The sequence below is a fragment of the Anser brachyrhynchus genome (genome assembly GCF_964034855.1).
Source record: "Anser brachyrhynchus genome assembly, chromosome: 3".
Classification (NCBI taxonomy): Eukaryota; Metazoa; Chordata; class Aves; order Anseriformes; family Anatidae; genus Anser; species Anser brachyrhynchus.
Window position 1 is genome coordinate 88,790,525 of NC_137696.1, and position 25,685 is coordinate 88,816,209.

General features: G+C 38.5%; 2 protein-coding genes across 21 annotated transcripts in view; one reads left to right on the top strand and one right to left on the bottom strand.

Annotated features, from left to right (window-relative positions):
• Window positions 1–25,685, bottom strand: part of LOC308192276 (cytochrome b5 reductase 4-like) — a 191,591-nt gene that overhangs the window by 122,357 nt on the left and 43,549 nt on the right. The window lies entirely within an intron of this gene.
• The window catches only part of SNAP91 (synaptosome associated protein 91), a 77,086-nt gene that overhangs the window by 32,223 nt on the left and 19,178 nt on the right, over window positions 1–25,685 (top strand). For 5 of the 20 annotated variants that reach the window (XM_080585645.1, XM_080585653.1, XM_080585647.1 and 2 more), the window contains exons 8-21: window positions 1,093–1,199; window positions 2,499–2,540; window positions 6,091–6,161; window positions 7,570–7,597; window positions 9,372–9,481; window positions 10,921–11,021; window positions 16,064–16,078; window positions 16,229–16,399; window positions 21,965–22,072; window positions 22,611–22,868; window positions 23,065–23,142; window positions 23,250–23,321; window positions 23,748–23,831; window positions 24,768–24,851. In XM_080585645.1, coding sequence (XP_080441771.1) covers window positions 1,093–1,199; window positions 2,499–2,540; window positions 6,091–6,161; window positions 7,570–7,597; window positions 9,372–9,481; window positions 10,921–11,021; window positions 16,064–16,078; window positions 16,229–16,399; window positions 21,965–22,072; window positions 22,611–22,868; window positions 23,065–23,142; window positions 23,250–23,321; window positions 23,748–23,831; window positions 24,768–24,851 — 1,329 coding nt within the window. The other 15 variants (XM_080585648.1, XM_080585651.1, XM_080585635.1 and 12 more) reach the window with 11 other exon arrangements.

Here is a 25,685-nt window from a genome sequence, read left to right on the forward strand (position 1 = left end):
TTTCTGTTAAATACGCTATGTAGTAGTCTTATATGAAGTAATATGCTCCTGAATAACTTTACTGATCTATCTGAAAGGATGATGGCCAAAGCTGGGTCTTACCTCAGAAACTTACTTGCAGTCAACCTGCAAAGCCTGTGCAAGGCTGCAAGCATGTTCTGAAGCTCAGAAAACTAGGTGTGATCAATAACATAACACGACTTAAGCAGTCTCCGCAGGTGGCTTTGTTATGAATCCCCAAATCAGGAGTTGCCTTATACTGCAGAAAATAGAACTGACCTTGTAGAAAATAAGGTTCAACTACTAAAACCTTTGAGCACTTCAGCTGGTCTATAAAGATAGAAACTCAGATTACTTGGCCATCATGACTGTCCTAAAAGTCTGGCTGCAACTAGAAAAGGAGGAAAATGAGACTGTTACAAAGACTGAAAAGGCAAACAGATGTTCCTGAAGCTCAAACGCTGGTCTTGTATCCTTGTAATGTTATTTCATAATGATACTTCATAAAAGTAAGTCCCAGGTATTTTAACTGAAACTATAGACATGGAAAGCTGATGGAGCAGATACAAATGCGTTGGGCATAACAATTGAATTGAGATTTCAGTGTCTACTGCTACTTAAAGTGTAAGTTCAGGTTGAAATACGTAGCAGTTGTGCTTGTTAACAGACACTAACCAACTTAAGGGAATTACTTGAGTGGGAGAATGTACTGTTCTATGGTGGAATGAAGACAACTTGGGAGAGGAAATATATTAATATATGTTTAAGTATCTTTAAATACTTTGAATTTTAAGGTTGGTAGCTACTTTGTCTATTTATTATTTGTCTTTAAAAACCTGGTTTACCTCTCACACAATGTTGTGGCTGCTTGAGGTGCAGTTTTCCAGTCTATATAATTCTTAGGCTTCCCAGCAGGTCCAACTTCTGAATTCTACTAAGGACTAGGAATACCACTAGATCAGTGTCCAGGTAGAGAAATGTTAATGGAGTGCAATATTCTTGAAATATGATTTTCCTGAAAACTAGAGTTGCTGATGAATACAGACCTAATGTAAGACACCTTAACTGAAATTTGCCAAATTATTTCTCTAGAGAAATTTTTTGAAATGAAAAAGGGACAATGTAAAGATGCTCTTGAAATCTACAAACGATTTCTTACTCGAATGACCAGAGTATCAGAGTTTCTTAAAGTTGCAGAGGTAAGTGACTTCCAGTCTTCTGGAGTCTGGCACTTAAGTATTTCGTGAATATTTTAGCATCAATATAAAATATTAATTGCACTTGTTAAGCAACTGACTCACTGTACATAAATGTGAGGCAGCATAGAAATTCTTGGATCTGCTTATTCAGCTCTTCTTGGACTAGTAAGCCCTGTGTAGGCTTTCCATATGTCTCTAATGTGCAGCCAGCCTCAACTTTCCTGGTAATGTAATGGATAACATGACTGCAACCACAGCAGTATTTCATGGAAGTGCATAATCTATGTTTCTAGGGCAGGGATGAACATAAGAATAAGTATAAAAATTTTATAAGTCTTCTTGTTAAGCCTTTGCAGCCAACTATAAGTTACTGCAATGTGAAAATTTCCTGATTTTCATTCTAGTTATCATTCTCTTCTGTGGATAATACAAATATTACATGGTTAGTTAACTCTTTTGCTGGGTTCTCATTTGTGGTAGTTGGCTCCTTGGCATAAGATGCACATTTTCCTTGTTTCATGCTTCACTATAAAGGGCAGCAGTAATGAGTTGAATAAAATATTTGCTTCTTTGTTAGTTTATTTAATTATTTATGAAGGAGCCTGCTAGACTACTGAGTGGCATGTAACGCCTGATGTGAATGTTGAGGGAGTGGTAGCATGAAGACTTCAGATCTTTGAGAAGTACTTCAAGCACCTGTAGGTCAGCTTTACAGTATGGGGATTATATTGCCTGTATTTCAGGTTTAGTAGCTGCAGTGGAGCTTGCTCTTCTGCAAAAGGTAAACCAACAGGCACTTTGAAAAGCCATATGTAATCAACAGGACAACTAACAAGAGACTGCAGACTGACACCTCATCTTGCTTTGAAACACTAGGAGAAAAGGGTGGAAAAACACCATTAACATTTTGCAAGCGGTGTCTTCTAGGACCTTCTCATTGGAAGAATTTCAGAGGAAAACTTTGTTAGGATAGTCAGGTATCTTTTGAGTAATACATGTTTGGCAGTTCACTGCTGCTGCCCTCTGAGACAAGAGTACGTGTCCAGAAAGCCCTGCCTGATTTGCAGTAGGGAGTATGAACTTTACCAAGGTGGAAGAGAGAGACTGCTGCAAGTTGTTGAAGGTAATGGAATAGCTACTGGAAAGATGTGGGCATCTGCACATGCTAACTTTGTAGTCTTTTTCTAAAGACAAAACACATTATAGGTTGATGAGTGTGCCACTGTTGTGGTCAAAATTAATGCCTGCTGCCATGGAACAATGTGCTTACATTTTACCTCCTTTCTTAAAAATCCACAGCAAGTTGGAATTGACAAAGGTGATATCCCTGATCTTACACAGGTAAGCCTCAAGCCTCTCTTATAGTCTTTTTGGATCTGTGTAATAAATTAATAAGTATACCAGGAGTCTAAATGTTTGTAGAAAATCACGCCGCAGAATGTTTTAAAGCCCTCCCAATTTGTAAATAAGACAAGAACTGCCAGAAGCTCTTTATGAAGACCAATATAACTAGATTAATGTCTTTCATGATGGCTTCCAGCCTGCAGCTGGAGGGTGCACTGTGTTGCTCTTTCCTTGCTAAAGGACAGACTCTCACTGCCTGTAGGGCAATTTAGTCTTTGACAACAGACTGCATAGAGATTATGTTGTGACTTGTATCATAATCTCACCCTGACACTATCTTGGACCGGAGATGAAATTCAGAGCAGTTGTAGCACTACTGTGTTGGTCTAGGTACAGTAAACTGTAAGCTTAAATGCAGAAGCCATGATTTGATTGCTGAACTGTGTCAGTATGTAACAAAACTTGAACATCAAAATTCACCGGTGCTACTGTTGCTTAAAATCTATTGTGCTGGCACATTTACAAAATCCTTTGCAAACGGGCTTGAGTGCTTGGCTCTGTGTTTAATATCAAAAGGATATTTACTTGGAGGAGAGAATTCATACAGAAGACTTGGGACTTGTGGCAGTTTCAATGCCAATCAAATAGGAACAGAAGAGCAACCCAAAGCAGTTGGAGCAGAAGAGCAACCCAAAGCAGTTTAGCAGTTGTAAATCTTAAGTGATAATAACCTATGACTACGAAGTTTTTGTAAAGCCTCTTGAAAACCTGGTATAAATCAACATCAGAGTGTTGGTTCTCTTGGTTAGAAGAGCCAGATAATAAGTCTGAAACTCAGACATGTTGTGAAGATGGAGACTGTTAATGTTTATAGCCCTGTAGCATCTGAAATCCATAAATTCTGCTCACACTATTTGGCTGAGGAAACAGAATTGTAGTAGTGTATGGAATACCATACTCTGTTCTGAAGTAACTGAAGTAGGATGTTCAGCCAACTTTGTACCTAATGGGTTCTCTAGGAAAAGACCTCTAAGATCATCTAGTCCAACCTCAACTCAACTGTCACATGTGATATTTGATAGCAAACCTAAATCTCAAATAGGCCAGTATAACTGTTCTCCCACAGGCTGCTGTTTGGGACTTACTTGCTGAGGCTAATATGCAGCATTCTCTAGATTGTGAACAAGATCTAGGCAATGTATTTCAGTGAGAAATAAATAAAGATGAATTTCAACTAAAATCTAATACCTGTGCGGTATCAAGAGTTGGACTTGATGATCCTTAAGGGTCCCTTCCAACTCAGGATATTCTATGATTCTATGATTCTATGATTCTATGATTCTAATATATAATTATATGTAATAATAATTTTGGGTAACAAAGCTAAAATATCAGTGTTATACCTAAATTCCTAATATAAGCAATAGAACTCAAAGTCGGTATTATTCAACTCAATAGTCAGTACTCAATAGTCAGAACTCAATAGTCAGTATTATTCCACAAGAAGCTGTCTGTGTTGACATTTGATGTGTGTGCATCTATTTAAATCCAAGCAAGCAGTCACAGTACTGAAATAGAAGTTGATAGCTGTCATCTTTGAACTTTCTGGTTTGGCTACAAGGTTTTGGAAGCTGAGGAGGCATCTTGGCAGCTAGGGAGATTGGCTCATTTACAGTTATTAGCAAATCTTCAAGCATGTCAGTCTTACCCCAAATAGCTAGTGGAGAACCCATATCTATGGTTCCCCCATGATGCAGAGCAATAGATTAATCTAACAGACGCAGTATCTAGAAGAAATTAAGCAATGTTCAGAGTCACAAATTGGATACCAGATGATATTTAATTTCCAAAGTGCTGCATCTGGTAAGAAATTTTCTAAAGCTGCTTCTGTGAATTCTGCTTCCCGGATGAGTTTCATGTTTTCTTGTTGTGTTTTCAGAAACCTGTGAATAATGCATTTGAAGGATAATTAAATTGTGTAGAGCTGCAGTTCATTAGAGGAAATAATTGTGGGATTTTTTTTTTAATTTTTTGAAACACAGCTTTCTGTTTACATGCTTACCTAGACACAACTTCTTTCTTATGCTGTAGCTTTTTTGAATACATGGAAGTCTGAATCTGTTCTTCAGCGAAGGAGACACTTATTACTAAGTATTCTTCAGCAGCAAGAAAAAAATGAACAAAGTCATTTGTTTTTAGCCAAAATCTTTCTTGTGCTTTCACTATTTAAAAATGAATAAACATGCTTATGAAATAGCAGTAACGGTTAATATGTTTCTGCTTTGTGTATGTACATGGTACATATTTAAATTCAAGCCATCAGTTAAGGATTTTTTGAGCACTTAACACATGCAGGAATCTTACCTTACTGCTCAGTTTAATGTCAAAATTAATATGCAGATGCTATAAGTACACATAGCTGTGCATTACTACTATAAGATACTAAGCATACTGAAGCCAGAAAACTGTTTTTAGGGTAATGTATATATGGGCAGTGGAAAGTCTGTTTTCAAGCATGGCAAACTAACTTTTTTTGATGAGTGTATATATACTGAAATTAAAGACAGTATTTATGAAAAACACTATAGGTATTGCTGTCAGGAATTCTGGTTGATCTGAAAGACACTGGTAAAGAGAAATCCCCTTTTAAAGACTGTACCAATGATGAAACGGTAACCCTGATGAAATACCTTACTATTACATGCTACTGTATCTCTCAAGGGTTTCCTCCTTGCTTGTTGATCTTGTAGGATTCTACTTATCTGGACACTATTTTTATACTGAAGTAGCTAAGCACACTGTCATTTGTATTTGACTACTTTTCTTAACTACCATTGTAACAGCAAGTGCATGCCTGGGGGTATTGCCAACAAAAGGTTTCTTAAAATTAAACCTAAGGTTAGGGAGGCTTGAAAAAGCTTATGTTTGTAAATATCTAAAATGGTAATCTTTCTGAATTTTGAATTACCTGTTGAGCTTAGTAACTTCTGCATAGTTTTGAGAAGACTTAGCTAAAAGGTGGAATTGTGATTTTGGGGAGTCTTGAATCATAGGTAACTGCTTTCATGGGCATTGGAACAGACTTTTAGTTAGCTTTGATTAGATATACAAATATTATGCAATCCTTTGGTCATAAATTACATATTGTAGATCTGGCTAAAAGTAGAACTAAAAAGATGACCTTGGACCTTGAACTTTGAAAAAGATGACCTTGAATTACTATTAAAATTGACTCTGTGGATGCCTATGCTGTTGTCAATGTCTAAAACTGACTCAAAGCATGATGAACACATCCTGGGTGTAAGTTTCAGGCTCTGTTTAGTAGAGGTAAATGTTCTCTCTCTGCAAATTTGAACACAGTATTATCTTTCAAAAGCTGTCTTTGCCTGAATACTTCTAGCATGGAAATACATTATTTTCAGTGTTGCAAATAAGGTAACAGCATGAGTGTGCACATGGTGGATTTAAGGGACTTTTGTGCTAGGTTTCTAGCACTGTTAGGTCAATTTAACATGTTTAGAAGTTTATCTTTCTCTTTGCTTTCAAGGCTCCTAGCAGTCTTATGGAGACCCTTGAGCAACACCTAAACTCCCTGGAAGGAAAAAAACCTGGCAACAAGTAGGTATATGTTTTGAGAAGGGCAGCAAGGCAAAACAGTAAAAATTAGAGACTAGATGATATTTAGGTTTGCCTCCCCCAATCTCTTTTAGTCACTTAGTTGGAAAATAAGCTGTGGTGACTATGCTTTTCCTTTCCCTTGCAAAATTATCTTAATAGCAACTGTTTATCTTACTGGGGTGTGGGAGAGACACTGAACAAGCGGACACTTTCCTAACAAAGTAAAATTAACTATGGAGCAGTCCTGGAAAGAACTATTTTTCCCTACTGCTAAGGCTTTTATTGTCAAAAATGATTTGTTTTCTAATGGCTTTGCATCTTCTTACTAGATACTTGTCATGGCTAACTCTAGGAAGGATTAAGCTAAAATTGTGTTTTCTCTTTTGCTGTTGCTTCCCTTGCAATTTAGTGAAGGGTAAGTACATATGTTTACATATCACTTGCATGCAGATGTGGTTATGGTTCTGTTTGCTATGTTTGTTTGTTTTTTAAGGTGTCTTCAACAATTAGAAACAGATATCTTCTTTAAATTGTATCTAAACTGTCGCTTGCTTTTGTACGTAGCTACTATGTTACTTGTAGTCACTTCTGTCTCAACTCCAGATCTTCTAATCAGTTCTACAGCTCCTAGGATTTACTCAATTGATTTAACCTATTAGGATGGATGCTAGTTCAGTACTGGTTCAGGTTCAACTCTTCTTTTCATTATCAGTGTCATTGTAATTTTTCATCTCTTAGATCAAGCAGCTCTAAAAATAAGTAGCAGTATTTTCATACCCCATAATAATGAAAGTAAACAAATGCACTGGCATATGTTCTAACTTATGATTAAGGCTGTATAGATTAACATTGGTGTGATTTTTCTTTCATGTGGGAGAATCTTCAGCTTGGGACTTCACAACTAATTTTTTCCATACTTTTAAATATCATTTTAAAGTGACCCTGACTTTCTTTAAAAGAATGGTAGACTTTGGAAATTGGCTTATACGTTCTCAGAAGACTAGTATTAGATAACTGCTTTCCTATTGGTCTTACTTTGCTACCCTTGTAGGATTTTATAATATGGCTGTGTTTTGCCCCAATAATTATTTCCTGCTGGCTTCTGTATGCCCTAAAGCAAGACATTTGCATGCATCTTTGCCTTTCCTCCATTCTGTAGAGCTTATTTAAAAGGCAGAATAATCCTGTGATACTAATTAGCTAAAAAGATTAATTTATGCTTTGAAGTAACAATTTGCATTACGTCTCTAAAGTGACACATAGAAGTTTGAAAAAGGGGAGGGCATGCAGTTGTAGAGATCGAGATAGCTGTGATGTTTCATTTTAGGTCTTTTTGCATGTGTTGTGATGACCAGAAACACAGTTTCCAGAAATGTACTTATCACAAAACCCCCATTTTTTCCCCTAGATCTGGGGCTCCTTCTCCTCTGAGCAAGGTAAATACTGCCTTACTAAATAGTTGCTGTACTAAATAGTGCTATACTAAATAGTTGCTGTACTAGTTAATTCTTGTTCAGGTGATATGCTTAATTCTTGTTCAGGTGATATGCTTTAGAACATAAAGGCATAATGAATTAAGTTTCCATCTCCTGATTTGTTTTTTAGACTGTGCCACCTAGGCCTTACCTGAACGACAAAGTTGCATCTTAAAATGGCCTTGTAAATGAAGCTTTATAAAAACACTTTGCTGATTTGAAGTGCCATACTGCTTATACCAGTGCAGGATGCTAAGCAGCTTTACTAAGAATTGATGGTCATGCTTTGAGAAAGCATAAGACACTCATATCTTTGTCTCAATATCTTTTTTAATCTTCCTGTCAGTGAGACAGTTGCTATGTACTCTTTCTTCTCCAGATTCCTCACTCCATTTCCAGCTTTTTATTTGAAAATGCTGACTCTTTTTCTTCCTAAACATGAATATAGTTTTAAACTTTAATCTGATATACCTAGTTTCAGAATTGACCTTCATTAGTGAGAGTGCTCACCTTAATCTATATCAAGAGTTACCAGTGAAAACAGCTTGGTTAGAGTGTCAAATAAACTAATGATCTTTATGATGTTAGTATTACTGGTTCCTGCTGTACCTGAAACATTATCACACCATCGCTCTATGGTTAGTAACAACTGTTGTACAGGAAGAACTGAATGAAAACTTCTGAATCTGAAGGAGACTGTTCAATGCTTGATTCTACAGAAAGCTCTAACGTTTCTTTCCAAAAAGCCCATAGCTGTTTTTTAAAAATACTTTTTTTCTAACACTGTAGCACTTAGCAAGAACTACATAATGACTCAGGAAGTGTTCTTACAACTTTAGGTGAAGCCCTTCTCGCCCATTTATGTGAAGAATTTGGACCAATCTAGTCTCAGACCTTAGTAAAGTCTTGAGGACAGTCTAGAATCATAGAATCACAGAATAGTTTTGGTTGGAAGGGACCTTAAAGCTCATCCAGTTCCACCCTCCCTGCCATGGGCAGGGACACCTTACGCTAGACCAGGTTGCGCAAAGCCTCATCCAGCCTGGCCTTGAGCACCTCCAGGGATGGGGCAGCATACAATTGCTGAGGAGCATATAATTGTCTTGGAACTTACTGAGAAGCCTTTGATACATAGGCACTGTTAGATGTCCTGGTTAGGATTTGAAAAGGCAGGTAATGCAACCCCAGAGCACGAGTCTGAGTTAGTTACATAGACACTGAGCAAATACAGAACCCAAGAGACTAAAGCTAATGTGAGGCTTGCTGCTGGTGTCCCTACATGCACTCAGAGCACCTGCAGTAGGCATTTCCTCTCGAGCCAGCCATCTTAAGGAGGACTCCCCTTGCAGTTCCTCAACTCAGCCACCATTCTGGGGAGGTCTTGCTTTGCTCCCCTTAGAACAAGGAAAGATTTCCACTGGGAAGAGATGGGTAGGACCTGTGTGTGGTTAGGTACAGAGGAACAGGAAGGGCTGTTTTTTGTTGGTATAGGCATGTATCCCATGATCATACAACATACTTGTGACTTCTAGTGAGGAAATAAAATACTCAGGTTTTGTGAATTGCTAGCCCTGTGAAAATGTAGCCCAGTCTTCCTTAAATTCTCTTAAAAAGAACAACTCACAATGAAAGGACCTGATATGTAAACTGGACTTTTTAAGTATGTGAATCTGTGCTTAAGTTGTTTATGGGAAAATGCTGGTATATTGAATGTGTGTTTAAAATATTTCTCCAGTCTTCTCCAGCCACAACTGTTACATCTCCCAATTCTACTCCAGCAAAAAGTATCGATACATCTCCTCCAGTTGATCTTTTTGCAACTTCATCTACAGCTGCTCCAGTCAGGTAAGTAGAAAAGGATATTTGAGTTACTGCACTTGATGTAGATGCCAAAGTCACACTTGTAACTGGAGACTTGCCTGCAAGATTTTGCTTACTTTACAGATAGCGTACAATGATATTGAATGTGGTACATAATTCTACCAGTCTAGGTCACAAATGAGCTCAAACAAACAAAAGCAAAATAAACAAAAATCACACAGTTTGTGTCTACTCTGCTTTGCTTTCAGTATAGTAGTGATATTGTATAATTCTCAATATAACAACATAAACTTTCAATCAAATAAACTGAAGTAATATACAAATCCAAAGAAGTCTTTGACCTTCAGTACTGTTTTTGCTGTATTGCTGAATTAAGATCATTTTTCTTTCTGTTCAAATTAGTTAATGAAGAACATAAAATGAAATGAATTTTGGGAGGCTGAAATCAGAAATCGACATTCAAGTTTGGTCAAAGAGAAATTCTGACCCATACGTTCAAGTCAAGTTTGTTCAAGTCAGAACAAACCACTATTGTTTATTGTAATGAGCAGAAAAGAAAGAATTCTAAACATGTAAAAGTTGTAAGCCTGAACCAAAAGTATGAAGATGTGACTAACTTGATTTAAATGTCAAGATGAAATGCTTCATTGAGGAAAGAGCTTCTACAGTTTATTATTTAAACGTTCTAACTAAACAGACCTTGTTTCCTAAGGAAATATCCAGCTGGCTTAAGCCACCGAAGTCTTACAAATTCCATTCTACCTGATGTCTATTTCTTGCCTGGAAATGCAGGTTTCTTGTTTTCTGACATGGCATGGTGAAGTATTGAAGTAGAATGGAGCTATTTTCAGTTGCAGCAGTTACTTTCCCTGTAGAATCATAGAATCATTAAGGTTGGAAAAAACCTCTAAGATCATCTAGTCCAGCTGTTCACCTACCACCAATATTGCCCACTAAACCATGTCCCTAAATACCACATCTACAAACACCTCCAGGGATGGTGACTCCACCACTTCCCTGGGCAACCTGTTCCAATGCCTAACCACTCTTTCTGAGAAGAAATTTTTCCTAATATCCAACCTAAAATCTCTGTACTTAGGAAACACCTGGGATTTTGTGAGCATGGTTTTCTGGTGGTGTGTTTGTTTTCTAGGATTGTCACAGTTTAGTGATATCTAATAAATCAGTTAAAATGTCATTATCAAGTAATGTAAATAAGTTACGATCCCATCCGAAGATGTAATGTGTTCTTTGGCACTTATTGTAGTGCCCATGTTCATGGCCACTGCTCTGATGCAGTGAAAAAAACCATAAAATATACCTCTCTTAATGGTTCTGTTGGTCATCCAATCTAAGAATGGTTTTATCCAATCTAATTCCTAAAATCTAGTCATGATTTTTTTTTAAACTTGATGGAATAGAAAAATTATGCCAATATTTAATATCTCTTCCTTTTTTGGCAGCTCTTCCAAACCATCTAGTGATCTTCTGGATCTTCAGCCAGATTTTGCGGCTGCTGGGCAAGCGGCTCCAGCAGCCCCTGCTGGAGCAACTTCATGGGGAGGTAGAGAAAACTGGCTATCAGCATCTCTTCTTGCTATCTCCCTTTTCTTGCTTGGCTGGCTGAACTGAAACCTATCCCTTTCTGTACTAGCACAAGATGTTCCCAGCTCACTCTGTGGGTTCTGCTGACCTGACAGGCAGGCATTCCTTTGCAGAACAGGACTACTCCTTTTTCTAGGGATATGCATAATAGTATAAGCTGCTTATGAAGACCTGACTGCAAAGCTGGGGGGAGGGCAGGATTATGTAGCTAAACGTGAGCAGGAAGGGAATGGCTGAAGGTGAACAGGTAGGGTAGACACTTTAAAATAGTTGGGGAAGTAGAATTAGAACTGTTCACGTGCCTATTGTTAAGGTGTGGGCAGACATCAGCTCTTCCATTCATAAAGCAAAGCCCACCAGTAGGGGAAGGACCAAAAATATCTTTTAAAGCAAAAATGTGTCTAACAGGCTGTGCATGCCAAAGGTGGTAAATGATTCTGCTGCAAGTGCAGTTACCTCTGAAATCCCTTAACATAAACATCCCTTAACAATTGAAAAACTTCATTTTCTGTTTAGAGCTATAATATGAAAATAGAAATAGAGGTCTAACTGTCTTCAAATAGGAACCAGTTTTCTGGAATCTAAACTCTCTAAATCTAAACTGTGTGCAGCGCACACAGAACTGTGTCTGTTCCAGACAACATTACCAGCTGATGATCTGAAGAGGACCACAATAAATGTAGGCAATGTTCACTCCTCTCCTGTGAGGACCAGGAATTAGGCCAATAGATGATGATTTAAGTAGCATAGTTGTAAACCCACTGTGGTGCAGTCTTAGATCATCTCTTGTGTGGCAGCTTAATGAACTCATTAGCCTTCTTACAGTAGGAATGCTACGCTGAGTCATGCTGACTCCATTATGAATGCTAATGCTGGGTACTAGTGACTTCTGCATACCCTGTTTCTGTTTTCATCTTTAGCTCATTAAAAATGACATTGTCTCTCAGCCACCTCATTATGAAAGTGTAGTGATGGTTGTCATGTAGACCATGCTTTGCATATTCATATTTAATCTGTTGATTTTTTTTCTCAGAAGTGTCAGTTTTATTAACTGAAATGTAATCTTATACAGAAAACAAGACCACAGGGTCATCTCTCCTAGGAAGTCTGGGACTAATTATTCCATGATTTTTGGTAGCATCCTACTTATTTTCTCTGTAGTTACGCCTTAGCAGCTGGTAGTTACCATTGCTGTCCTTCTCTGACATCCCCAAGTATGGGAACACAAGCTTTTCTGAGCCATTTCAGAAGAACTCAGGCTTCTTGGCTAACTTTTTTTTTTTCCTTTTTTTTTTTTTTCCACTTCCAAGCAGTTGCTCATTCATGCAGAATAAGTAGCCATTAACATTTTAAAATATTGATTCATATTGCAATTGAAAGCTGACAATTTGTTTTGTGTTTTTGGACAAAACACCTAGACTTTGGAGATTAGATATATTTGGAAGAGGTGTTGTATGCATATTCTTTTGAACTACTGAAAACTTTTAAAAATTGCTCAGTAATACGTCTAGTCCTCTTATTGCAGAACAGAAAAGGACAGCGAATTTTTTTTCCTTTGGCCAGGATTATTACTAACCTCATCAAGTATACTTCAGACTTATCTTTCAGAATTTTGGTTACTTAGTAAGCTTCAAGTCTGTCTGCTTTGCTGATGGCAGGAGTCCAGTTATGGATGACCTGTTACCACACTGGAATCTTACTTTAAAAAAAAAAACAACAACAAAAAAAAAACCTTTCTAAATAGTTGCCAAAGACCGTGTCAGACATGAATAAACTGAGATTTGGAATTGATTTGTTGTGAAAATACTGAAACTTCCATTCATGTTTTATTTGATAATGAGGAAACCTTTGAACCTAAGAGGTTTTATTTATTCATTTATTAAAAGTGGTACGCTCTCATAAGTATTACAGAACCTTCTAAGTAGTGCAGGTGAGGCCACATCTGGAATACTGTGTCCAGTTCTGAGCTCTTTCAGTCAAGGGAGACTCTTGAGAAACTGTGGAGGGTCTTGGTAGGGGGCTACCAGGATTCCAGAGATGTAAAGCAAAGATTTTTTCCTCTTCACAGAGAAGAGAGGTTGAGGGAGCTGGGCCTGTGTGGTCCAGGAAAGAGGAGGTTAAAGAGGATTTATTACAGTGGCCTACAACTACTTGAAGGGAACTTGCAAAGTGGAGCCAAAGTTTTCTTGGCAATGATAACTGATTATAATGAGGGGTAACAGCAACAAATTGCAGTTTCAGAGCTGGTTGGTTGGTTGGTTCTTCCTTCCTCCGAGCAGGAGTTTGGACTAGGCGACCTCATGTCCACTTCCATGCAGGACTTTTGTGAGGAAGTGTAACAGTAGGTTCCTTGGTACCTGAGCTTCTTCCTCATCTGCAAAACTGTTCACACACAGCGAGTTAATGTGGGAACTTGTGAGAAAGTATTAGTAAGAGGAGGAAGCTAGAAAAATCGCTGTAGTTCAGAATAGCTAGGAGGATGCAAATACGAAATATTTCAAGAGGCAGCATCAAACCGGCACTTTGAATGTTACATAAGCCTCAGGAATTCAGGTTGTCCCTAACAAACAATCCTTTCTCAATCTTAGTTTCAGTGTAGGTTCATATTTACTGGTATATACAGTACACTGTATGTTCCATGTGTATGCCCTGTATATTTCTGAGTACAACACAAGTTGTCTAGCAAATAAGCTGTAGCTTGTGAAACCTACACTTCTGTGGTAACAGTAGAAGATCAAGGTAGGGTAATAAGCGGCTTGCAGCATACTGCAAGGTAAGCATTTGACAGGCAGGTTAGGCTGTGGTATTACAGAATTCAACCTGCTGTACTTTTTGTACCCTTGCAAGATGTCTCTAAGATATAAAAGCAAATTGACTTGAACTACTTTGAACTACCTTGCAGTTTACCTTAGAACATCGATTTGATAGCAGTATTCTTACTTTAATATTAACTATACGATAAAACATTGGTTTTAGTTCTTCCCATGTTAAGAGTAAGTACACGCTGCTGTGCTGGATAATTGTAATTTCACTTCATTATGATCTATAACATAACGGGGTAACAAAAATATGTTGAAGAGTAAGCTACTAAAAGGTAGAAGTTTGCCAACAGCTGTTTATTTCAAGTCTAGCTGTGAGGCGTCCACCTGGTGTGCAGTAATGCGATACCAGAGTGCTGTTGCATTTTTAATATATTGTTGCACTCTTTCAGAATGGTATTTTGATGTAGCTTACCTTGTGAAGTGAGTCTCAAGAATATCTTTCCCAAGGAAACAATTATTAAAATGCATGCATGTAGTTTCTTGGTCCCTTTTTAACAAGTACTGTAAAATAAAGACAAACTTAGGAAGATTAACCTCTGCTTGCTCAAAGCATTTTGCTTCCTACATAAACATCTCGACCGTGTGCTGGCTGTTCAGTATGGATCAGATGAACCCATGACCCTGTTACATGTATAGTGAATCTAGGAGCAATACTGAGCTACTAGTTAGTAAACAGGGACAAACTGCAGAGTTTTCTCACATTTTCACAGCATGTAGGGTTTTCTTGGTTGTTTTTGTGTGTGTGTTTGTGTGTTCTGGTTTTGATTTTGTTTTATAGGCAAAGCTTCCTCTGCTTGTTGTTGGGCTCAATAATCTGACTGGTCTTAGAGGACTCTAAATTGTAGAAAAGTCTATTACCAAAGATGCTCATAGGCTTCTGTAAAGTTGATTAAGGAACCAAAGTTGGGACACAGCTAGCCTGCTTATGCTGTCAGTCACTCATAGTCCTCATAGCAAGTGTTAATAAGGGTGGTTGTTTCTGCGTAGTATGCTTGCTGCGTCGCAAATGTAGGAAAAACTTTCAAAGAGTAGCTGCTCTTCTATACTATGACTTTTTTTTCCTTTTTTTCTTTTTTTTCCCCCACAAGTCAGTCAAGTACAAGAACCTCAACCTGCCTGCCTTTCAGAATATATATACTTTTGGGCAGTAGGGATGCAATGATTTGTTTCCTGAAGTAACTTGACATTGTATTTGCCAACTGTTACCTGTCCAAATGCAGCGGCCTTGGTGCCAGGTTTGTGAAGGGTTTGAGGGCTGATATGTGGGTCAAAACAGCTAATCTTGGCAAAACAATAAGCCAGATTTTATTTCTAATAACTGTAACATTGACTTTGACCGCTACCTGATTACTTTGATCCAGCAAATACTTGCAACTAAACAGAATTGTCTTGAGTTTCTCTGCTATCTAAGTTTATTTTGCTAATAGCATAATAGTATTTTTTGTTTGTTTGTTTACTGATTTATATTGAATTCAATTACTTCTGATGGTTTATTGTACTTATATGAGCACTGGGGTTCACTGGGCCTTGCTGTTCCCAAATAAACTTTTATTTGGTGAGAATCTTGAATCTGTGTTTAGTTAGGCCAGTGGGCTTGCGTTTAAAATTGTCATTGCTCTTCTGGGATGTTAGCTACTCATAAACTTTAAAGATGTCTGTCAACTTCTGGTGCTACTCTTGCACTGCTAAGCCAAATGCAAGTTTGAGGAGAGGAGAAGGGCAGAACTTGTATAGTGTTGAAATGAGCGCTCTAAAGAATTGGGTTTTCGCTCTGCCCTGGCATAGTAAAAGGTAAGAGACCTTCCTGTCAGCTCTTATAGGTTACTACTTGGTCCACTCTGTTGCAGGGTAAAATACAGAAAATCAGCTGTAATGAAACAGTGAAAAATGCTACTTGTATGTGAATAACTTGGTAATTAGATATGAATTTATCAAATACATGGAATTTATGCACTAGTTCTGATATGAACAGAGATATTAAACAGAAAGAACTTTGTCATGTAACAATAATTTTGAAAAACTTTGAATGTTAGAAAATCAAGTGCATTTGTGAAACTATGTTTAAACTAGACATATCACTTAGAGAATAAACTTATGGCTAACGAACATCTTCAGTCTGGCAGTTCTACTAATTGGTTTGTTTCTTTATACTGCTGTCATTTTAATGGACAATCTCTAGACCTCTTGGGAGAGGGTGAGTAGTATTTTTTATTTCTAAGACTTCTGAATGTTAAGACTCCTTATTTGGAGCTCTGACTTATTTTTTTGCAGTTGAGTGTTTGTGGTCTCTCTCCCTCGTCCCCTTACTTTTCCTGTTTGATCTTCATTATGTGGTTGCATATAGATAATCTGGCTGCACTTTCCGGTGTTACCTCTGAGCCACAGATTTCAGATCCATTTGCCCCAGAGCCTAGTGCAACTACTGCTGCAACTACTGATACTACAACTACTTCAGCTGCTGCTACTACAACTACAACTATTACTGCTGCCACTGCTGAAGTGGATCTCTTTGGAGGTTAGTTTGGTTGCTCTAGTACTCTGCACCAATTCATAAGGTAGATGAACCAATATGAGTTCAGCTATTTGAAACAAGGACTCTAATTTAACTCTATCAGAAATGCATGTGTGTTGGCTACTAGATGGAACAGGAAATGTAAACTACCTTTTGGTTTCCTGTGATATTAGCTAATACAGTCCTTTGCATATGCCCAACTGTCTGGAAATGGAAAACTGTATACACTTATGACTAAGGTATCTTATGGTATACAGATAAGAACATTAGTTTTCAGGTCTGTGAGGGGTTAAATAGGTATTTTTTCCACATTATTCAGTAACTATGATTTCCGGAAAAAATAGTTATTGCACTGCAGAAGATGGACATGGCAGCTTCCTGCATCTTTATTACATACCATGCTTGAGCTCTTATTTCATTAGGATTTTTCCTGTAAATGTAATACTGAACCAGCTGAAATTACTCTATTTCAGTACTCTTGAATCTTTGTTTTTATTTTGCATAGCATAACAGTAAATTGAAGCAGTAATGAACTTGTACTAAGTACCAACTATAAGATTAATGTATAGGAAACTTTTTCCTTTGTTTTTGTTATGCTCTTTCAGTCTCTAATGTTAGCTGCTAAACTCAAGTAAGAATAAGGACTACCCCACTCCCCCATACATTGTCAGCTTTCTTGTCTAATGGAGCAGGAGGTTTCTCAACAGCAAGTCAGAAATTACTGTTTCTTTTCAACATGGTACCAGCCCAGGTTGATGGAAAAATCTTCCAATTTACAAACTATTAACATATTTAAGATCACCCAACCACTCTGTATTTTTCTAGTTGTCTCTTCCTGTGAAGTGTACTTCCCATGGGACAGTGTATGTAAGAATTAGTAATAACTTACTTGGTATCAGAACTTCATTCCAGAAATTTACTGTATGTTCTCTGTGTGGGTGTGTTTACCTATTGCTTCTAGTGATAGGAGTGCTGGAGAGGTCTCATATACAAACCTTCTAACAACAAAGGTATTTCCTAAAGACTGGAAGTTCTTAGCTGAAAGTTTTGTTTAGGACTGGCATCAACAGATGTCTTCAAGATACATCCAGTAAAATTGCTGAGAAGCTGTGAGGAAGGAGTAGAACTCCTACACTGCTACTGAATCCCTTGTTTTAAAAGGATGGAAGAGAATCCAATACCACAGAATCAGGCAGTTCAGAAGCAATTTTAACCCGGGCAGCAGTTCAGGACACCACTAAGAGCAAGAGAGGATCTGGCGTTGGTTGCTTGCATAAGTCAAGGCCTGTACTCATGAGCACCCCCTCAGATGCATAGTGTGTGGTGTGTACTTCTGTTGTTTAGACTTTGGGAGGTAAGCCAGTCTTAGATACTGCACTTTCAAATTGTATTGTTAGTTTAGAATAGATTTATATGACCTTAAAAAAATTAAACCGTAGTTAAATAGCTAGAAATAAGTGTAAATTTACAACTGGATTAGAATTCAGATTAAATGAATACTGACTCTTTCCTGGAACACTACAGGAAGAAATAACATTTTTATTATTTACAATAGCATCAAATTTATAGATTTGGAAACTTCCAGTTCTCAAAGGAAGATTTGAGTGTGCTCAGCAGTGAAGATTCTTATGCAGTACCTTCAAGACACCCACAGGACTGAACCTTTTAAAGTCATGGAGTCCATATTGAGCTTCCATTTCTCTACTCATGTTTTTTGTTTGTTTATTTGTTTGTTTTTCATCCCCGAAGGCTTCTGTGCTGTAAGTAATGCCCAATACTAACATTCCTTGTTACTTTAAGACTACTAATCACAAGAAGTGGCACTTCTCGGGCAGACATTTTTGCTGTCTTGGGACATTCATTCTTAACCTTGATAAACAGGTATTTGACCTTCAAGGTCTGATAGAAGCTGGAGATGCAGTTGCCAGGTGATTTTAACTTTTTGTGGCTTGACAGTTTTTAGTTGCTTTACACTGTTTCTTGGTGGTGAAGTGCAGTACAGGAAGGAACAAGAACAGTGATCTCAGGAGAAAGAGTATAAAGAGTCTGCAAGGAGTGACAAGGGAGGAAAAAGAAACTGAAAGCTACAGAAAAGAAGGCAGCAAAGAAGCTGGAAGTAGCAAAAGAGAAGACTGCAGGAATTAATGTTGACTGTTTTTGTCTTTCACATTATCACTGATGCTTTAGCTGGTAGGTAGCCTGTATGCTACCTGTGGCTGGACTTTGACTTTAGGAAGAACAGCAGTTCTACATTACATCTTCACCTAATATTGTCTTGGAAAGTAGATGAGAAATTCAGAATTAATCCAGCATAGTTTTTTGAAAAAGCCAGTCTGAACAATGGGAAAGCTTTCAGTTAACTTGTCCAATGTCAAGGATTCCCAGTCTAGAGGCAGTTTTCAAAGTGCAAGTGGAATCATTCCTGAGAGAGAGAAATCTAAAGATAGAAGAAGTGTCTTGAAATGCCCTGTATCTCAACAGCAGAATTGAGACATAGTATTTTTGGACACCATTGATGTGCTTCATCCATCTCTGCGACGTGTTGTATGTGTCATGATGTGTTGTGTCCATCTCTGCATGGGGTGCCAGACTTTTACAGAAACATCTGTGCAGGTACAGCAGAATCTTTTGAAAGGCTACAAAGTTCTCAATAAGCATTAACTCTACAGTACATTTTGGGAGGCACATATCTAAAACCGTTTGTTTGAACTGTGCTTTGTAGTGCCACCTATTCAGGTTGTGCTGCCATTCACTCAACAAGCTGGAGTGATGGGCCAAGAGGAACCTCATGAAGTTCAACAAGGGCAAGTGCAGGGTACTGCAGCTAGAGAGGAATAACCTCAAGCACCAGTACAGGCTGTGGATGACCTGCTGGAGAGCAGCTCTGCAGAGAGGGACCTGGGAGTCCTGGTGGACAGCAGGCTGATCACGAGCCAGCAATGTGCCCTTGTGGACAAGGTCAACAGTATCCTGGGCTGCATTCGGAAGAGTGTTGCCAGCAAGCCAAGGGAGGTGATCCTGCCCCTCTGCTCAGCCCTGGTGAGGCCACACCTGGAGTATTGTGTCCAGTTCTGGGCTCCCAAGTACAAGAGGAACATGGAGCTACTGGACAGAGTCCAGAGGAGGGCTACGAAGATGATGAGAGAACTGGAGCACCTGTGGTATGAGGACAGGCTGAGAGAGCCGGGCCTGTTTAGCCCGGAAAAGAGAAGACTGAGGGGAGACCTCACCAATGTGTATAAATATCTGAGGGGAGGACGTTGAGAAGATGGAACCGGTCTCTTTTCAGTTGTGCCCAGCAACAGGATGAGAGGCAGCGGGCACAAACTGAAGCACAGGAGGTTCCATCTGAATATGTGAAGGCACTTCTTTGCTGTGAGGGTGACAGGGCACTGGGACAGGTTGCCCAGAGAGGTTGTGGAGTCTCCTTCTCTGGATATACCCAAACCCCACCTGGATGCCATCCTGCACAATGCGCTCAAGGTGATCCTGCTCGGCAGGGGGGTTGGAGTAGATGATCTTCAGAGGTCCCTTCCCACCTCAGCCATTCTGTGGTTGTGTCATTCTATGATCTGTCCCTTGAACTTCTCAGTGTAACTAATATTTGAAGTTCCTAATATGCAGTTATTCCTTTAAATTCCATTATGAGCTTCTGGTGTTTTCGCCACCTACCATTTAACCCCAGTGCAATGATAAATAAAATAATACTGCAACCCTATTAAGAAATAGCAATATATAGTAAAGCCTGTATCAGGTTAGCTGTTCCCTTCTGTCTGTGAGCTGGAAGGAATTTGTGCATACCTGAATTTCTATGGCTGTTGCACGTGGAACTTTAGTCTACATTGTGCCAGGAACAGGTGTTGTTCTGAGGCTGAAGTGGTCCTACCATCGAAGTTGTGACTACCTTTGTGCATTCCGAAATCCCTCTTCAAAGGAAACACTGAGTCTGTCCCCTCATGCTGGAAAATAATTAAATAGTGTCTACTGACTTCTGTGTTGTTGGTCTACAGGCATGTGTGGCTACAAATATGTTCTTTTGAAAGAACCCAGGGTAATGTTCCATGTGAAAGCTAGCAGAGTAGAGCAAACAGCAACACACACGACTACTATTATATTCAGAAGTTGTACAATTCAAAACTCTTCAGTCCAATTCTGTGTTGAATTTCTTCTAAGGGGTATATGCTAGTGCCTGGTATGCATACAATAAGGTGACTTTTGGCTAATTGTTATTTTTACTTGGACAACTGCCATCCAGTTTTGTTATTGAACCCTGATACATGAAAAATAGAATTGTATTTGAAATGGCTTATTAGCAGGCCTCTTTTTTTTTTTGCTATTAACTCATTTCAATTCTATTGTACAAGAGTAGTTGGCTTCCATCTCTTCTGCTGAAGTTTCAGTGCATGTTCTTTTGAGCTTTTTAGATTAACTGGCACAAACTAGTTTTTAAAATGTTTGTTTTCATTTTAAAATTGATACTCCAGTTAAAGCATGTTAAGCTTTTTCCTATGCTAGTTTGATACTGCAATTGCAGTATTTCCCAACAGATTTTTTTAACTTGCTAACTTTGTAGCAGTAGAAAAACGGCCTTTATGAGCATCTTAAACCATTTAATCTTAATTGTACCATCTTGTTTGTGAAGAAAATTCTTGCTTATGAGGATAGTCCAAATGGAAGTGCCCATTAGGACTACTCCATGGAATTAAGAGCTACAGATGGTGGTTTAAGCCTAGGAATAATGCTGTAAAAGTTCAGAGCTGGAAGTTTAAGCATTCCAATTACCAAGTGGCATACAAAAAAGTAAGTCAAATAAAACTTGAGCAAGTCATTCCAAAACCCCAAAGTAGTTGTTTTCCCTGACTTGACTGGGCTGGTTGGCCTTAGATCCTCAAAGAAGGAGAGACTAAGTATGGCTAGCCAGTAGTGAAGATGAAATTCTGGGTCCGTCAGAAGCAAACTGAGTAAATATAACGTATGAATCAGTCTTTCTGGCTTCAGAAAGATCCTATTGGAATACTGTTAAGAAAAAGTAAGTTCAATATTTCAGATGTTGCATGACTGACTTGACTTAGAAGCCAGAAATGTTAGCCACAGATCTCTTCCAATATAATTGGATTGTTATTCGTAACAGTGCTGAAGTGTGCAGAGTACTATGCAAGTAAATTCAGGTACAGATTAACCACACATACTGTGGGCTTTGAGCATGAAATTTCAGCGTCATTATTAACACTAACTTACTGCCATACCTCTGCTCTTTCTTCATTAGTTAATTTTGTGTAGTCCATGACCATGATGCTCTGAACCCTTATACAATGAGAATAATGGCTTTTACACGTGCTGTACTTCAGGCAACAGAGAAGTTCCTTCTTCAAACCTTGTCTAGAACCTGCTTGTGTGGGGTTGGGGGAGACAAAGCATATGCGCTGCATGACTTGTCTTGCTGTCAGAGTAACAACATTCATGTTGTATAAGGGGATCTACCTGTGCAATTTAACTTGGTTCTTTTACTATATTTTTCTTCTCTTTATCATTTTTCCTTTTAATTTCTGTTCTAAAACTGCACCCAAGATGCCTTCGCAGCTTCTCCTGGGGAAGCCCCTGCAGCAACAGAAGGGGCAGCAGCACCAGCTACCCCAACCCCTGTAGCAGCAGCTCTTGATGCATGTTCAGGAAATGGTGGGTTTTATGTCATTAGATGGTCTCTTGCTTTGCTGTTTTTGTTTTGTTTTGTTTTGTTTTCCTTAAACTACATGGCAGTGTGTTTTTCTGATTTTTTAGTGCTTGTAATTGGTCAAAAAAAAAAAAACCCTTAGACTGAAGAGCATGCTTAACAAAATGGCCTGTTTCTGAGTTTCAATACCATTGTGCTTGTTCAGTAGTGCTAATAAATGATTCTGGCAGTGCTGACTTTTGTGAGCAGTAACCTGTTAAACTAGATATACTTTCATCATTTTTCTGTTTTGGCCTTGTCAAACAGCCTTTGAAAGTTCTGCCCTTTAGTAACTAGACTGCTCAGCCTTTCAGATGGTCTTTATTTTGAAAAAACATAAGTAACGTGTTTGGATAAGTAGGCTAGATGTTAGAGCAACCTCATCTGCGTGTGCGTGAGTGTATTTGCAGTGTGTGCATAGCTGGTAGTTGCTTTGATTTTGACTTCCTCCCTCACTAATCCTAAGTATGCATACACATATATTTCCCCTCTCCTTTTTACAAGACCCCTTTGCCCCATCCGAAGGTAGTGCAGAGGCTGCTCCCGAGCTGGACCTCTTTGCTATGAAGCCAACAGAGACTGCTGTTCCTGTAGTTACCCCTACAACTAGTGCAGCCACTCCAGCTCCTGCAACAACTCCTTCTCCAGCTGCTGCTGTTGCTGCTGCCGCTACTGCTACTACAGCTACTGCCACTACCACTACTGCCACCACCTCTGCTACCGCCACCACCTCCGCTCCTCCTGCTCTAGATATCTTTGGTGGTAATATTGTTTTTAACTCTTTGGTGGATTAATCTGTCAGGAGTATTGAACTAACAAATTGTTGCGTGCATGCATGTGCTAGGTTTTCAAACCAGAAAGCCTATTAACTCCAAAGATGCTGTGCAAAATTTGAAAGTTCACTTTCAGTCCTGCCTTTCAAAAATGAGTTAAAGACGTGTTATGTTCTTGGTCTTAGATTTATTTGAGTCTGTCCCTGATGTACCCGCAGCACCTAAACCAGATGCTACTCCTAGCATAGATCTCTTTGGTACAGGTAAAGAGAGAAATCTTCAAATACTCTGCTGCTTTGATGCCTTGTAATAGTATAAACTGATTGAATGATACTTAACTTCTCCTTGTTTTTTCTTTCATTTCTGGAAGATGCTTTTTCATCTCCACCACATGGAGCTTCTCCTGTGCCTGAGAGTTCTCTCACTGCTGATCTCTTATCTGGTGAGTGCTTGTTTTCACAGGCTTATGGTTTTGATTTTTTTTCCCTCAAGAGTGAAAAATAAGACTTATTGTCAGTTTACATCTTTAAGCTGAAAAACTAAGTTGTGGGTTTGTTGACACTTTGGTCACAAGATTAGCACTTGCTAAAGATGTGGATCATGAAGTGGCTGACATTGATGTCAAGTAAGTGATGTGGCTGTTGAGAGTGTATATCCTCCTATAAGAATAAGAAAGTTATTAATAAACAACTCTAAAAAGTACTCTAGTGTTCAGTTGCTGTGTGAGAAACTTTGCAGTTCTGCAGACTGTTACCTGAATTTATGTATCCCATAATTCTCTCTGATGAAGCCCATGTGGGTTTGAAATATTTAGCTATCATTGTTGCCTTGCTGATACTAAATATTATTTATCCTGTGCTTACTGCAGTGGATGCATTTGCAGCCCCCTCTCCTCTACCCACTGCCTCTCCAGCAAAGGTGGATTCTTCAGGTGTGATTGACCTATTTGGTGGTGGGTATTTTTCTTTCCTCACCACTTCAGAGTTGAATCACTTCATCTCAATTACCTTTGCGCTTTTCTAAAGCTGCAGTTTTCCCTTCTTACAGCTTTTCTGTGTGGCATTACAGCTAAGAAAAACATGTCCAGTTCTTCATATTGCAAAATAATGAACTGCAAATGAGCTGTCATTGTTGCCATTTTCTTGTCCTTACATTTTCCATTCTATCTGCAGTCAATGCATGTATGACACTTTTCCTCAGAGGTCTGATGGAAGTATGTTATGTGGTTGTTTTTTTTTCATTGTTCTTTGTAGCTCTCCACTTTCACGTTGTTTTCTGTCAGTTCCGTTTCTCAAAGCAGCTGAAGTTTTGAGGGTGACTTGTCTCAACCCAGAGAGCTGAATTACAGGATCTTTGTTAGATTTGACAAGGTGGAAATTAGGATGAGCACAATCAGCTTTAGAAGTGTTGTAGAAAAAGGAATGTTACTTACAAGTGTTGAGTTTCCAAACATTAGTGAAATATCCATCTGAAAAGACTTATTGTTAGTCAGTAAATTCTGTCAGGAATTACTCCAAACTCTGGAGGTGAATGCATCAGATAAAAGAGCTTAACCTTCTAGCCTAGAATGCTGTTGTTTTTATGGGTTTTCTGAGAAGAGGCCCAAATAAAAGGACTTGCAAGCTTCTCTGACCTAATATCTCATCCTCTTTAGTGCTATTCTTCCCTATAGAAAAAACAGCTGTCTTTGAAGCACTGGTTTGTTGCATCTCCTTTTTTCCACCTGAGCTTTGCATCCATGTTACTACTCTGCAATAAAGATGGTCAAGCCCTTTCATTTTCTTCTTCTGATGAATGAAATGGTTGTCCTATGTCATCTCTTGTTTAAAATAAGTGATGAATTTATGCAGTTAATATTAAACTCTTTGCCTTCTGGAATTTTCTTTAGATGCTTTTGGAAGTAGCACTTCTGAACCCCAGCCTGCAGCCCAGGCCACTTCTAGTTCCTCAGCTTCTGCAGACCTACTGGCTGGTAATAAAGAACTTTTTTTTTTTTTAAATTAAAAACAAAACAAAACAAAACACTTTATCGTCATGCAAAATCTAAGAAACCGTCTTTGTGAATTCTTTTATGTTCATTGGGTGTAAATGGGCTTTCACACTCAAATAAAATAGTTTTTCATAAGATTTCTTAATACTTTAGATTTCTTAAATTAAAATTACTTAGATTTGCAATGGCAAATCAAAGGCATTATACTAAAGTACAGATTACCTTCCTTGATTACCTTCTTTCCCTACTCTTCATTTTCTGCTACCTACACAAGCTTTATTCTCCTTTAACGTTTACTGAATAGTAGTGTTTCCATAATGTTTCATTGGCTGACTGTAGCAGTACTTGAATTAAACAGTATTGGAGGCTATGCTCTTCACCCATCACTTCTAATCCATCTTTATTTCTTGGTTGGTGTAATTCAGGCAGTTTACTGACATAAAGGTTAGAAAATTGAATGAATGAATTTTTAGCAACAGTCATGGATTTAGCCAAGGAGAGTGGGGTGATGGGAGACAGCCTTTTTCAGTGCAAGAGCATGAAAATGTTGGAGACCCTCTCCTTATAGTGGGTAGAATAAGGCTCCTGCTAGTGCTGAATGTGGCATCAGAATGTCATGCCTGTTTAGGAGATCGAATAACTGTGAAATTCTAGTCTGCATCCTACAGCTTAAGCCACTTCAGCTGAATTGTTTCTACCATTCTCCAAAATTCTTGCTACACCATGTATTTTAGCGGATATAGTAATTGTGCTAAACAGTCATGACTCTTCCCCATCTCAGTTTGAAGTTTACAGAAAGCAAGATCCCAGAATGTT